Raw genomic sequence first — 12,878 nt, forward strand, 5'->3', positions numbered from 1 at the left:
CCAGAGCCAACCCACTGCCTGTGTTCAGTGTGCTACGAGACAGAACAGCGGAGGTGAATTGATGCAGTGGGTCCTCATACTTTTGTCATACTTTGGAAGTGAGGCTAAATTGTATTCCTCTGCACAGGCAATCAACACCATGGGAATAAGTGTTTGCTTCGTGGTCCTGCACAGGATGGGAGAACAGCTGAAAGACAGTGTGTCTGCATTTGGTGTAGGTTCCCTGACCATCTCTTTGTCTACCTCTGGCAGATTGATGGCATGGTCACTCTTCAAAAGCTCTCGGTACACCTTGCTGTGCTATATATGCACTGCAAGTGAGTCATGGATGTGGTAGAAGGGCCTTCCAAATCCATGAGAGGTGGTGTGGTGCAACGCTGCAGTGAGGCAGGCATTGTGGAGAACTCTTCCGACTCTGCTGCACAGATGTGGACAAGATACTCTGACCTAAAGAGGTCTTGTGAACTGCTTGGCAGCAGTCAGCTAGAGCAGGTGAGGTATTGCAATTGTTCCCAGAGTTCAAGGAATTAATGCATTTCCAGTGTCCAGCTGCTGCATAACTAAGGAAACAGAAACAATTTAACAGCTCCTCCACTTTGTTTTCATATTAGGATTCCATTTTTCAGGGAGCAATAGTGAGAATATATCAAATTGTTGACCCTTTGCAAGCAGGTTTCAACATAAATTAATTGTCGTGTAAAAAAATGAATTTTATGTTTACAGTGCTATTTGTCACTGAAATGGAGGCTCAGTTAGAGTCTCAATGATTTACTAAAGACATTTTAAACATAATGTCCAAACAATGGTACATAAATTAAACATGATGTAATTGAGTGTAACACTAAGTGGCTCATCACTGTTGATTCATGTGGAAATCAGTGAAATTTTACTGATCATTATGCATTCATTCAGTATTTATGTAGATACCGTATGTGCTTCCATAGGGATTCTACTGTTACTAAGCGTTCATTAAGTTTTAATGTACCATTAAAAAGGCATCAAAAGACCCATCTAAAAATACTGCCGCAAAGGTAGTTCATTTAAAGAGAGTTAAAGCAGCATGTTTCACTTTAACATTGCAATACAAAGTAAGTTGATAATGAATCAGCAAAAATAGTTCAGAAGAAAATAGCATTTGATGGCAAGCCAGACTAGAAAGAATGTTTGAACTAAAGGCATTCTCCCTGTATTTCTGGACAGATACCTGTATTTGTAGGCAGAAGTATTTATCGTGCAAGTACATGGTCTCTAAGTTGAAATTAATAAACAACTATCCCAGTAAACTAAGCAACCTATATATATCATATATATATATATACATATAGCAACCTATATATCAGATCCTTAAGGTTTTGAGCTCTTTTGTTCACTGGCCAGAGAACTGAAAGGACTGCCTGTGATTCAGATGATCACATTTGTGAATAAATAGGACTTAGCAAGATTATATTCAGCTGGATATTTACTGCTTTAGAAGTGTGACCACAAACTTCTCTCAAACTCTTGATCTTGAACATGTATCCTGCAGGCGATTTGCTACAGCTACAAAAGGAGGCAGATTCAAAAAATAAATGTGTCTAGGAGAAAATACTCTCTTCCCAAGATATTGAGATAAATGAAGCATAAGGCATGCTCAGACCTAGATCTTTGTTTTGATAAACCTCGATGACATTTAACTGATAAACTGGCAAAAGCGTATAAGTTTCAAATGCCTATGGTACAACTTCTTACGTTATGTAAGGCTATGCCTGGCACAGAGAACATGAATGGTGATTGATGAGTTAATGTCTCTTTCAGAAGAACAATTGGAGGGGATTAAATTAAGCTACAAAGTGGAAGTTCACAACAAACAAACAAAAAGAGATGGTTCTTCAGACAGCGTGTCATTAAGTCAAAGAACTCCGTGTCACACTGTGCTGTGTAGCTGCGCAAAATTTACAGGAGTTGAAAGAATGAATTGCTGAGTTTTGAACAAGATTCAGACTATTAAATACATAGAAACCATCTTCACTTTTGCATTCTCAGAGCCAAAAATTGTGGAAGGTTGAGCATGCTTTTTATATTTTATAATCTTATGTTTTTCCCTAGGCATAAATTTTTCATCCTTGTCAAAAGCCAGGTAACAGGCTAAATGAACCCTCAGTTTGGCCCAGTATAGCTTGAAGACTATTGCTTGAAGATACAGTGATTAATCTTGCCTCTGTGTAGCAACTTTTGTTTTGAAACGTGGTTATGTCATCCTGATCAGTCTTCCACTTTTGTTTTTTAATCTAAATCAGCCCCATTCCTTTAATCTGTCTTGACATGGTTTCTAAAGGTCTTATAACTCATGTTTTATTCTCTGTCGCCCAAATTGCCTTCCACCATTAGGTTAGCACTCTAAGAAGTCAGAATTCAATCTAAAATATCTGCTGCTTTTAACTGTTTTTTGGTGGCCTTTTTTTTTTCACTTGGAGATTATGTTGCTTTTACTACTGATGATCAGGCAACTCACATTTCACATCACCAGCAAACTATGTTTTTAAAGTAATGTAATAGTTACACAAAATAAGACACACCTTCCTTTTCCTGACAATATGGTCTAGCAGACCCTTTCTTACACCTTCTTATACTTTTATCTTTAGTTGGTGCCTTTTACATCTACTGAACTTCCAAGCACATCTGACAGCCTAAAATATTTCTTTTCACTATGATTTTTTTTTTGAAAGGCATTAATAGCAGACACAGTTTGAATAAAGTAAAAAAATTAAACTCACTAATTTCCAGGCAGAGCCCTGAAACCCACTTTTCCCCAGACCTCGCTCTCTCAAGGTTCCTCTTCCTGATAGGCCAGCCCCAGGTGAACTCCATGCATAAAACTTGTGCCTGTGTCTCACGTAGCTTCTGATAAAGCTCTTAACACAGCTCACTGTAGAGCTCTGGTAGAGCTCTCTTACACAGATGTGTGTGTAAGAGGGGTGCCATGCACTTAACAGCAGCTACCCGAACTGGAATGTCCTCCTCTTTCTCCCCCTCAATTCTCTTGGTAAAGGGAGATTCAGGTAAATGGTGCCTCTGAGACCTTTCTGTCCTCAGCATGCTGGAGATGGTCAAAACATGCCAACTCAAAGAGCTGGGACCACCAGCAGCTTGACTGCCTGTGGGCTGTATCCCAGCAGACCTTCTGACCACTCAAGAATTGCCCCTCGTACTAGTGAGCTTTTGATAAGGGGTAACAGTCTGATAATCCTAGAAAGTCAGGCACCTAACTGTGCAGCTGCCTGGGTGTCCATCTTTCTCCCAGTCCTCTCCAATTTAAAAAGGAAGTCTTCTGTATTTCACTTCTTGAGCTTTTGCTTCACGTAGGTGCTGGAATTTAGGATTGCAGCAGCTTGACACACATACCATAGGGATTTCCTGGTTTGCTAAGTGCACTTTGTAGCTGCAGGTGGCCAAATACACTTCAGTTTGAAAAGCACAAGTGCTTAATTAGCTTTTAGCAATTGAAGAAATTAAATAGTGTCTGCTGATGGGACCAATCATGCTGTTTAACAAAGGTGACCAATTGCAGCTCTTCCTGCATTCCATCTCCCTATTTAGTTCAAGTATTTAATTTAGAAAACTGCAATCAGCTTAATTATTTAAAATATTATTTTTACTGTATTTTTGATAATTCAGAGCTATATAAAGCCTTAAGCAACTGTGAAATAAATTCATTTTTCCTTCCTTTACCACTTCAAATTAAGTGTGATTGTAGCTATCGTGTCTTACTTCTTGCTCAGGATCACACAGGGGAAAAAAAAGGAAAAAGAGAGATTAAACTAACAGGCAGACACATATAACTGAGGAGAAATAATGAAATTCTGAGTCCAGCTATAGTTGGGGTTTTTTTGTTTTGTTTTGTTTTTTTTAACTAGAAATATATTAACCATTAGTAAGTACTCTCGTGGTTAATGTACACCAGCACTGGCACACTAAGTACACTAGTACTTGCAAATAGCCCCTGTTGGCCAGATTTATATTTTAACAGCTGTTGCAGCTGCAGGTTCTGTGGATTTAACTCTCCCTCTGCCCTGAGCTGATTGTACACTTCAATGCTTTTACTGCTCTGGATGTTCACTATCACATACCCAAGCCCAGTCTTCAATATTCCTGTTAACTGTTCTGTCACTTGTGAAGATTTTCTTGTGTATACTGTCTTTTAGCATGTTCCTGTTGCTCTGGCTATGATGATATCAATATATCTCAGGCAAAGCAAGGTCTGCCCTGCTGAGTACTTAGAACAACTGGTAAAATAGATGAAGAGGCTGAAGAAAACTATCGGTGTAAAAAACTAGGAATTTCCGAAAAATACATTCTAGTCTTCTCTTACATGATACGTAAGGTGTCATTGTTTTGTTATGTGTATTAATAGTAACCCAACTCTCTCTCAGTAAAGAGTGGACATCAAGGGTATTGTATCAGTAGTTCTGAGAAGTATTCAAATTACTAAAGACAAACCTAAGAATTAGCTTCCCATCCTATGCCCAAACTCCTGTTTTAAGCATTGTTTGGGAATGCCTAGATACTCATGGAAAGCAATGCTTTAGAAATCACCAAGCAGATAATTTGTTGAAACAGAAGACAATTGTAACAGCTGCTACCATCAAAACAGCTACTAAAAATATACTCATTGTACAATCACAAACTGGTAACTAGTAAACACCACTGGCATTTGTGTATAATGACACTGCTGTGTTATGGGCAAAAGACTGTTCTCAAAGCTTAAAAAGTTCACAGAGGAACTTGCAACTTACATCCAAATTCAACTCGTTGGCATTCTTTTTGGCACTAGATTTGTATCTATTTCTGTTGGGAATGATACAGCCCTTGTTATTTCCAGGTTCATATATGCACAATCACTCTGAAATAACATTACCAATACAAGTAGCTGAAATTTCCTAACAGTTTTAGTGTCCTTTTCAGATACAGTTCTTTCTCCTTTTCCCAATGCTAAGAGATTTTCTTCCATCACTATAAGAGCAAATGCAGAACATCCTGTTCTGTGCAGGATTGCATTTTCATCTTTGTGCCAATTACATGAATGGCTATCAGGACTTATCAGGCTTTCAGAGTTAAGCTTTTAGTTTCTGGTTTGTCCCACATGCTTTGAAAGGGTACAATGTCTGTAGAACCCTTAAGGTAAAACAGAAAACATAAAACATGAGGTGAAGGGAGAAGCAGCACTGCCTATTGTTAGACACTGATGAAGAATACCAAATTCATTTAACATCTTCCAGTGGGAAAAAAGTGAAATAATTCCTCAACTGATAATTTGCCTGTAGATTACTCCTTTGTGTAGAAAACAGGGGAGGAGCAGAAATATGTTTCTGGCTGTCCTCAGAGACGTGCTGATTCTCCAGATCAAAAAAAGCAAAACATCTTTTTCTCTACTTTATCCCTTCTCCTTCCCCCTCCCATTATTTTTTTCCCCTTAAGTGTCTTGAATAATTTAGGAATAACTTAGTCCATTAACAGTCTTGGTGGTCTTTCCAGGGTGATGGAGGGACAGGAGAAGGAAGTGTTAATCTCTTTCACTTAAACACTAGTAGTTGTGAGGCTTAATTCATCTAAAAAGAAAAAACTATACATCTCTTCCAAATATGCTCCTTGAAGACATAAACCCATAAACTTAAAAAAAAATGTAAAGTGCTTGTGTTAACAAGTAGGAACAGCTGACAAAAAATAATGCAGCTTTATCTACAATATATCACAATAGATTCTTGACAGAGTTCCTGTGTTAGTTCCCATGCCACGTAGCTCTTTCAAGGGAGACAAAACAAAATTAAGTATTTAAGTCCTTAACAAGTGTAGTTTCCCATTATTTGCAAATTTCATGTCATTTTAACAAGAACACCCTCCCTCTCACAATGCTACCTAATCAGAAATTTTAAAGAAAAAAAAAAATCTCTTATCTTATTTTCAATTGGATTGTATAAAATAATTCACATAGAAAGCATCCTTTTCAATTACAAGGTGTAAAATATTTCCAGTGATACTGCTACAGCTTTATCATCAAAATAGACTTCATAAGCAACCTGTCTACAACGAGTGATGTTTCATCTACCCCAACAGGGGCCAAGCACTAACAGAATGTCACAGTTTCTGAACCTCAGACCCACAGCACCCACCAACAGTTGTCATGCCTGTGATTACAGCAGCTCCGGTCCAAACACACTATTTTGACTTCAGCCTCACATTCTGTTACCACAGACAGACAAATTAAGACACGTTCCCTTCTGCAAAGAGCTCTATTTGTTTGGCTACCAATCCATCTACTTAGTCATTTACAGTTAGTCTCCTGTCTAGTTGTAGTTATCCAACACCTGATAGACACAGCCTGGCCAAGAATTCAAGGAAGTACACCCTGCTGCTCAACAGCATCTTTCCTTTGTTTTTATGTAATAGAAGTCTTCTCAGCAACTGTATATTAAAACAGGATCCTAAGCAGCTCCAACTGAAAATGTTTGCTTTAGCTGGTAACAGGTGCCTGTAACAAACTTTAAAGTATTCACAGAATCACAGAATATGCCAAGTTGGAAGGGACCCACAAGGATTATCGAGTACAACTCCTGGCCTTGCACAGGACCATCCCCAGGAGTCACACTATGTGCCTGAGAGTATTGTCCAAACACTTCTTGAACTCTGTCAGACTTGGTGCTGTGATCACTTCCCTGGGGAGCCTCTTCCAGTGGCCAACCACCCTCTGGGGGAAGAACCTTTTTCTAATATCCAGCATAAACCACCCCTGACACAAATTCAGGCTGTTCCCGTGGGTCTTTTCACTGGTCCCCACAGAGCAGAGATCAGTGTCTGCCCCTCCTCTTTGCCTCACAAGGAAGTTGTAATTGCCATGAGGTCTCCCCTCAGTCTCCTCTTCTCCAGGCTGAACAGACCAAGTGACCTCAGCTGCTCCTCATACAGCTTCTCCTCAAGGCCCTTCACCATCTTCATTGACCTCCTTGGGACACTTTCTAATAGCTTCTTATATTGTGGTGCCCAAAACTGCCACAATATTCAAGATGAGGCTGCCCCAGTGCAGAGCAGAGCAGGACAATCCCCTTCCTCACCCAACTGGCGATGCCCCCCAGGACATGGTTGGCCCTCCTGGCTGCCAGGGCACTGCTGAGTCAACATGCCATCAAGCAGGGCCTCCAGGTCCCTTCCTGCAGCACAGCTTTCCAGCATCTCATTCCCAGTCTGTATGTTCATCCAGGGTTGCGCCATCCCAGGTGCAGAATCCAGCACTTTGCCTTGTTGAACTTCATATGGTTGGTGATTGCCCAGTGCTCTGATTTGTTGAGGTCTCTCTTAGCTGCTTTTATGTTATATTTTCATCCTTTACCTAGTATGTGTGATACAATGCCTCTTGGTCCACATCCACGTAATTTTCATATCTTCCTTAGAGATCTTCATATTGCTTGCTAAAATAATGCTAAAATTACAAGCAGCTAGAAAAACTAGGGCACTGATTACTGAATATATGTCCCAAAAATGGAGACATCAAGCTGTTTAACATCTTTCAGCTGCAAGTATGAGAGTTCTTGCCTTGATCTTACAACCTCTAGTCACAAGAATATTTCCAAAAGTTATCTGGCGATGCTGCCCCAGCAAAACTCTCCCTTCTGCAGGGTACATCTGTAGTCTAAATTTTATTCTTCTGTAGAATAAATAAAAAAAGAAATCTTCTATAATAACAACTAACAAGATCTCTTTGCTTTTCTAGCCCTCCTTTACTTACAAAGCCCTGGAATGTAAACTAGATGAAGATGGCATTGTGCTACATGGATACCTGCTGCTTCTTCAAGGAACTCATAACAGTAACTCACAGTGCACCTTCACTGGGGTCAGCTGTTTTGTTCAGACAATTACACTGACTATCACTAACTTCAGTATCCTGACTTTCCTTCCTAAACATTTTGACTGCCATGCAAAAGGAAGGAGATTATAAGAAGTATGGCATAACTAATTGCCTCCTGTTGGAGGACAGCTGTGATACATGTTGTGCAAACTGTAAGTATTCTTGGGCCCAAAACCAAGTCTGTTTACTATGCATGTAAGGCATCCATAATAAAAATTTACTGCTGTCTAACCTGGGCTTGCAGTTACTAGAAACACTTACTTGAACAAACATGTCAAGTTCACCAGCAAGAGTTTCTTTAGTAGAATTTAATAAAAGAGTATTAAGAAAAAATGAGTCTCTAAAAATACAATAGCAAGATTTAAAAATGTCTTACATACACGTGTTGGAAGAAGAGGGAAAGAGAAATTTCTGCTAAGCAGTATTGCCAGCTACTAACAGAAAGTCTCATTAAAGAGTTTCATAGTGCTATAGCATGTGTAGACATTTCAGTTATCAAGCAAGTTCAGTGACACAGACAAGAAACCTTAAAATTCAAGCGAGGTGGTTTTAGTTTAATCTCTGATACATAAGATGATATTTACCTTCAGGAGTTCACATGAAAAGGTAGTTTATTTTTAACATATGGGACTAAGAAACATATAGTACAGTTTTGTGTTCAAAACCAAAGCAAGCAACAAAGCATGGTTATTTGAACTTTGTCCAAAACAAGAATAATTGGACTCTACTGATTTGGTTGAAAAAGTGAAACACCATACCGACTTGTATTACCACAGATGGAGATTAAATTAACTTTATGAAATAACTTTGGTCACCTTGGCAGAGAATACTAAGGTTTGAGAAAAAATCTGTAAGATACTTGCACCCAAAGGACAAGTAAGGAGACTCTTTTTGCAGTGCAGCCTCTCTCTGGCAGTTACAGATCTGCATGTTGTGTAGGAGCGCTTAAAACACAGACTTTAAATACCACAACGAACATAGACACTGGAACCCTGGGAGTGAGTTACAACTTTCAAGTCTGTCCCTCAAGATCCAGTGAAATCTAGAATGTAAGCCCCAGTTGGAAACTAGAAAAACCCCCACACCTCTTCTATCTCACTGATTTCAAGTGAAGGTTGAAGTGTTCTTTCGCAGTCAGATCCTGAAACAGATCTTTTGAACTACCATGTGGGTTCCCCCACCCTTGGATTAAGCCCTTGATTGGAGGCAAAACAAGGAAGAGACAGAAGTGGTAACACACATTGACAGGGGACTAAGATACAGGAGAGTAAACAGGAGAGAACAGCAGTGAACAAATGTCCATCAACCCTCTTTATGAATTTTTATTTACTAAAATGTTCCTTAAAGAGTTTCAGCATTAACACTGTTACTTGTTATCAATAATTGACTCTATGTGGAAAGTAATTAGACCTCTTTGAGATTATTGCACAAAAACCTGGCAGCAAACAATTAATAACCCTTTGAAATGCACATATAGATCAGTTTCTGAAACTGAGTTACAGAATGTTTCTAAAGTACAAAATATATTGTTAAAGAATAGAAACGAAATACAATTACTTTTATTTGAATCAAGTCCAGCAAGAAAATATTTTAAAATGGCAAATACCCCAGCACTTCCTGCATGCATCCATAATCTAGCTATTTTATCATGGGTGTTATCATATTTCCACTCCCTCCCCAAAATGTATAATCTTGACAAGAAACTCAAAATAGGTAAAATATAACACAATGCATTCTCTTTTAATATATATTCCCATCTTGGTATTTAATGCTTAACCTATAAATAGACAGTCTCTGACACAAGCATGATTTGTAAGTGCGTTATTGTGCTGTTTTAAGATTAAAATATTTCACATGAATAAATCCAAAGCAGTTCATTCTTTAGTTATACTTCAAGTGAAAAAAAATAAATTTCTTCTATTTCATTAAGTATCAAAACTGGAATTTGCATTTTATCAGTATGTGAGTATATGCTGATGACTACTTCAATATATATGTAATTCACAAAAAGTATTGCTCATCTGAGTGCTAGGTAAATACTATATACAGATACCCAAAGAGAAATGTCATGTAGTGCTACTGTTAATAAAAGTTTTTAAGTAGTACAAAAATTTTCAATAATTTATATCCTGATTTTTTTATGTGTGTGCTACCAGGAAAAAATTACAGGAGAGTTAAAAAAAAAATAATCAAAATACGTATCCCAGTTACTCTCTGCTAAAGGAACAAAATCATCTATTTTTTAGACAGATACAAAGTATTGCATTTAATTAAGATATTCTAGTAATTACAATTTTAATTTAATAAAGGAATATGGAGGCAGCATGTGGTAGATTTAAGTTCTTACGATCTGTTAAAGTAATACACAATTGAAAATTAATGATGTGATCTAGAATTCTAAGGTTGTTTCCAATCTGTAATTTCAGCATAGTGCTACATATTGTTCAGTCTTGAGGCTAAAATCTTTGATTCTCTTTCTATCATAAGCAAAGCTCATATGCATCTTTTCTTAAACCTTTTTAGCAGCATAGTCAGCTTTATAAAGAGGAAAAGGCAAAATATTACCATAATTTACATATGCTAATAATCTTTCCAAGGCATCAAAAGACACAGCTCGAAATCCTTATAACTGCTGACAAAAATATATTAACATACACTTGCATTTACACTTTCAAAAATTTGTAGTTAGTGTAAAGTTGGCCTATGAAGCAGTAAAGTGCAAAATATTTGGTATAATATCTACTGATTAGCTTTTGCTTCTGTGGAATACAAAGGATTAAGTCTGGCTCTTCCATTAACAGCTATGGTGTTTGATGGAGGACCAACCTGGAGGCAGGGGAGAGAAAAAAAAAAGAGAAAAAAATATTAAAGAAATATTAGCCTAACTTTCCATATTTTTCTCTCTACAGTATGTTAGACAGTATTACTTTAAGGAAACAGAAATACTGTTACTTCAGTTAGCATTTTTCTCACTGCAGTCAATGACCTCCTATATGATTTCCATACAAAGCATATATGCTACAGAAGTGGAAATATAAGACATTACTTAAAACCATATTTTATTAAAAACATATTTTATCCTATCTAAAAATTCCATGTATAACTACTCAAAACATGAATAATTTTTATTCCTTCTCCAGACCCAGTTGCAAAGAAATACTTGAAAAACATCACTAAACTAAACACTTTTTATTAACTATTGAATAGAGCTGATTTCTTTCTAACACTCCTTTATAGCATGGTAATGTTTCTTTTATCAAGAGCAAACCATATCTTTTATGATAGACAGCAAAGGCCTGACATTCAGTGGAGCTGCATAAACCAATGATTCCAACTGGAGTTAATGGGAGCCGTGGAGGCTCCGCAGCCATGAGAACCACATACCAAAGCACAGTTTACTAAACACAATGAAAACATTCTCAAGAGAAAAAATGGTTAAAAAGAAACCTCACTTGACCCATTTTAGGTTAGTAATTACTGAGGGCCCTATTGAACAGGAAAGACCAACAACACAAAAGGCCACAGATCTCAGCACTGCATACTCACAACATATTAAGTAAAACAGAGGGTGAAAAAAAAATTAAGGAATTTGTCTAGTGGTGCCAAGATTTTATTTTTAATGATTCTCACACAGAGAGAAGCAAGCACCTGACAGACCTCTCTCACAATTCAAATGGATCAGATTATCACTCCTTTTCCTGACTGCACTACAATACTGGAAGATACGAGGTGAATGCATTTTAAAAGTCCTTTCAATACTAAAAATCACTTTTGTGTGAAAAGGAGTTATTGATACAAAAGGTTTCATTCCTCTATCCTCCTACTGCCAGTTCTCCATGTTAAACATAAAATGAGACCATGTTTTTGTTAAATTTGCCATAGGCCAAGAAACTTCTTTCTGCTGTCAGACATACCTGTACCACAGCATATGTGCTCTGGGTGAGAGTGAGAAGAACAGCATGTACAATTTTATGTTTGGCAAAACTTCAGTGAGTTCTTCATTACATTTTTGTTTGTGTTCCAGGGTTTTTTTTGAGGCCTGTTTCAGGTTTCTGTGCTGCAGACTGCTCTTCTTTATGGTTATGGCTTCTTCATTATTTTAATTTCTCCTTAAAAAGTACAGCCCTCTCCTCACCCCAGCCTCCTCAACACATAGTACACTGACAAAGGACATATCCCACCCATAGAAGAGAAAGGGAGGGGAAAACTGACTTCAATTATCATTTCTCTCCCTTTCCACAAGCCATTCTTGTACCTACACTGATAAAGGCTATATGAGTCAAATTTACAAGAAGGACATTTGTATTAAAAAAGAATGAATAACTACGTAATGAAGCTTTTCCTTGTTTTCTTTCTAGTAGAAATAGTTTTCTTGAATTTTGAAAAGTACATTATGGATTTTATTTTTTAAAACAGTTACAAGCAACTGGGCCAACTGCCATGCCTATGCATATTTCCCATAGAATCATAAAGCAAAGGTGACACACTACGAAAAACGAATAAAGTTCTGTATTGTTCAGAATGTAATTATGCATTGGAGGAAAAAAAAGCCTTGATGAAAATACATGCAAATGAAATCCAAACAGTATTTCTGGTAGAACAGACAGATTTAACCTCTAACTGATTCCGAACAACACAGCATTTTCTTAAATCTTATACTGTTTTTAAAGTGGCTGTAGTTAGTGACATGTAGTTAGAAGTAATACTACTCGTATTATGTACCATTTTTACTGACTAGAGATCAAAAACTACTTGAGTATGCCTGTAACTTTTCCAGGAAACTCAATCTTCCTGTTCAGTGTAGAAATCATGGGGGGCCTATAAGCCTCAGAGAGGCTGTTGCACCACTACACTGAAACAAAACCTTATGTATGAAATGTTCCAACATCTGACCATCCACTGAAAGAATTTGACCTTTGAGGGTGTCAAAGACTTCCATAAAACAAACAAACAAAAAAATCCCTTGTATCTACCCACCGCACATCATTTGTTTCTTTCAAGT

General features: G+C 37.5%; 1 protein-coding gene across 10 annotated transcripts in view; it reads right to left on the reverse strand.

Annotated features, from left to right (window-relative positions):
• Positions 1 to 8,403: 8,403 nt before the first annotated feature.
• The window catches only part of COBLL1 (cordon-bleu WH2 repeat protein like 1), a 77,433-nt gene continuing 72,958 nt past the window's right edge, over positions 8,404 to 12,878 (reverse strand). For all 10 annotated transcript variants that reach the window (XM_039382080.1, XM_039382075.1, XM_039382074.1 and 7 more), the window contains one exon: positions 8,404 to 10,702. In XM_039382080.1, the coding sequence (XP_039238014.1) occupies positions 10,616 to 10,702 (87 nt within the window). In that variant the 3' untranslated portion in view covers positions 8,404 to 10,615. The remainder of the gene's footprint in view (positions 10,703 to 12,878) is intronic.

This window comes from Pipra filicauda, unplaced genomic scaffold, assembly GCF_003945595.2.
Source record: "Pipra filicauda isolate LSUMZ 115617 unplaced genomic scaffold, ASM394559v2 scaffold253_size2546935_pilon, whole genome shotgun sequence".
Classification (NCBI taxonomy): Eukaryota; Metazoa; Chordata; class Aves; order Passeriformes; family Pipridae; genus Pipra; species Pipra filicauda.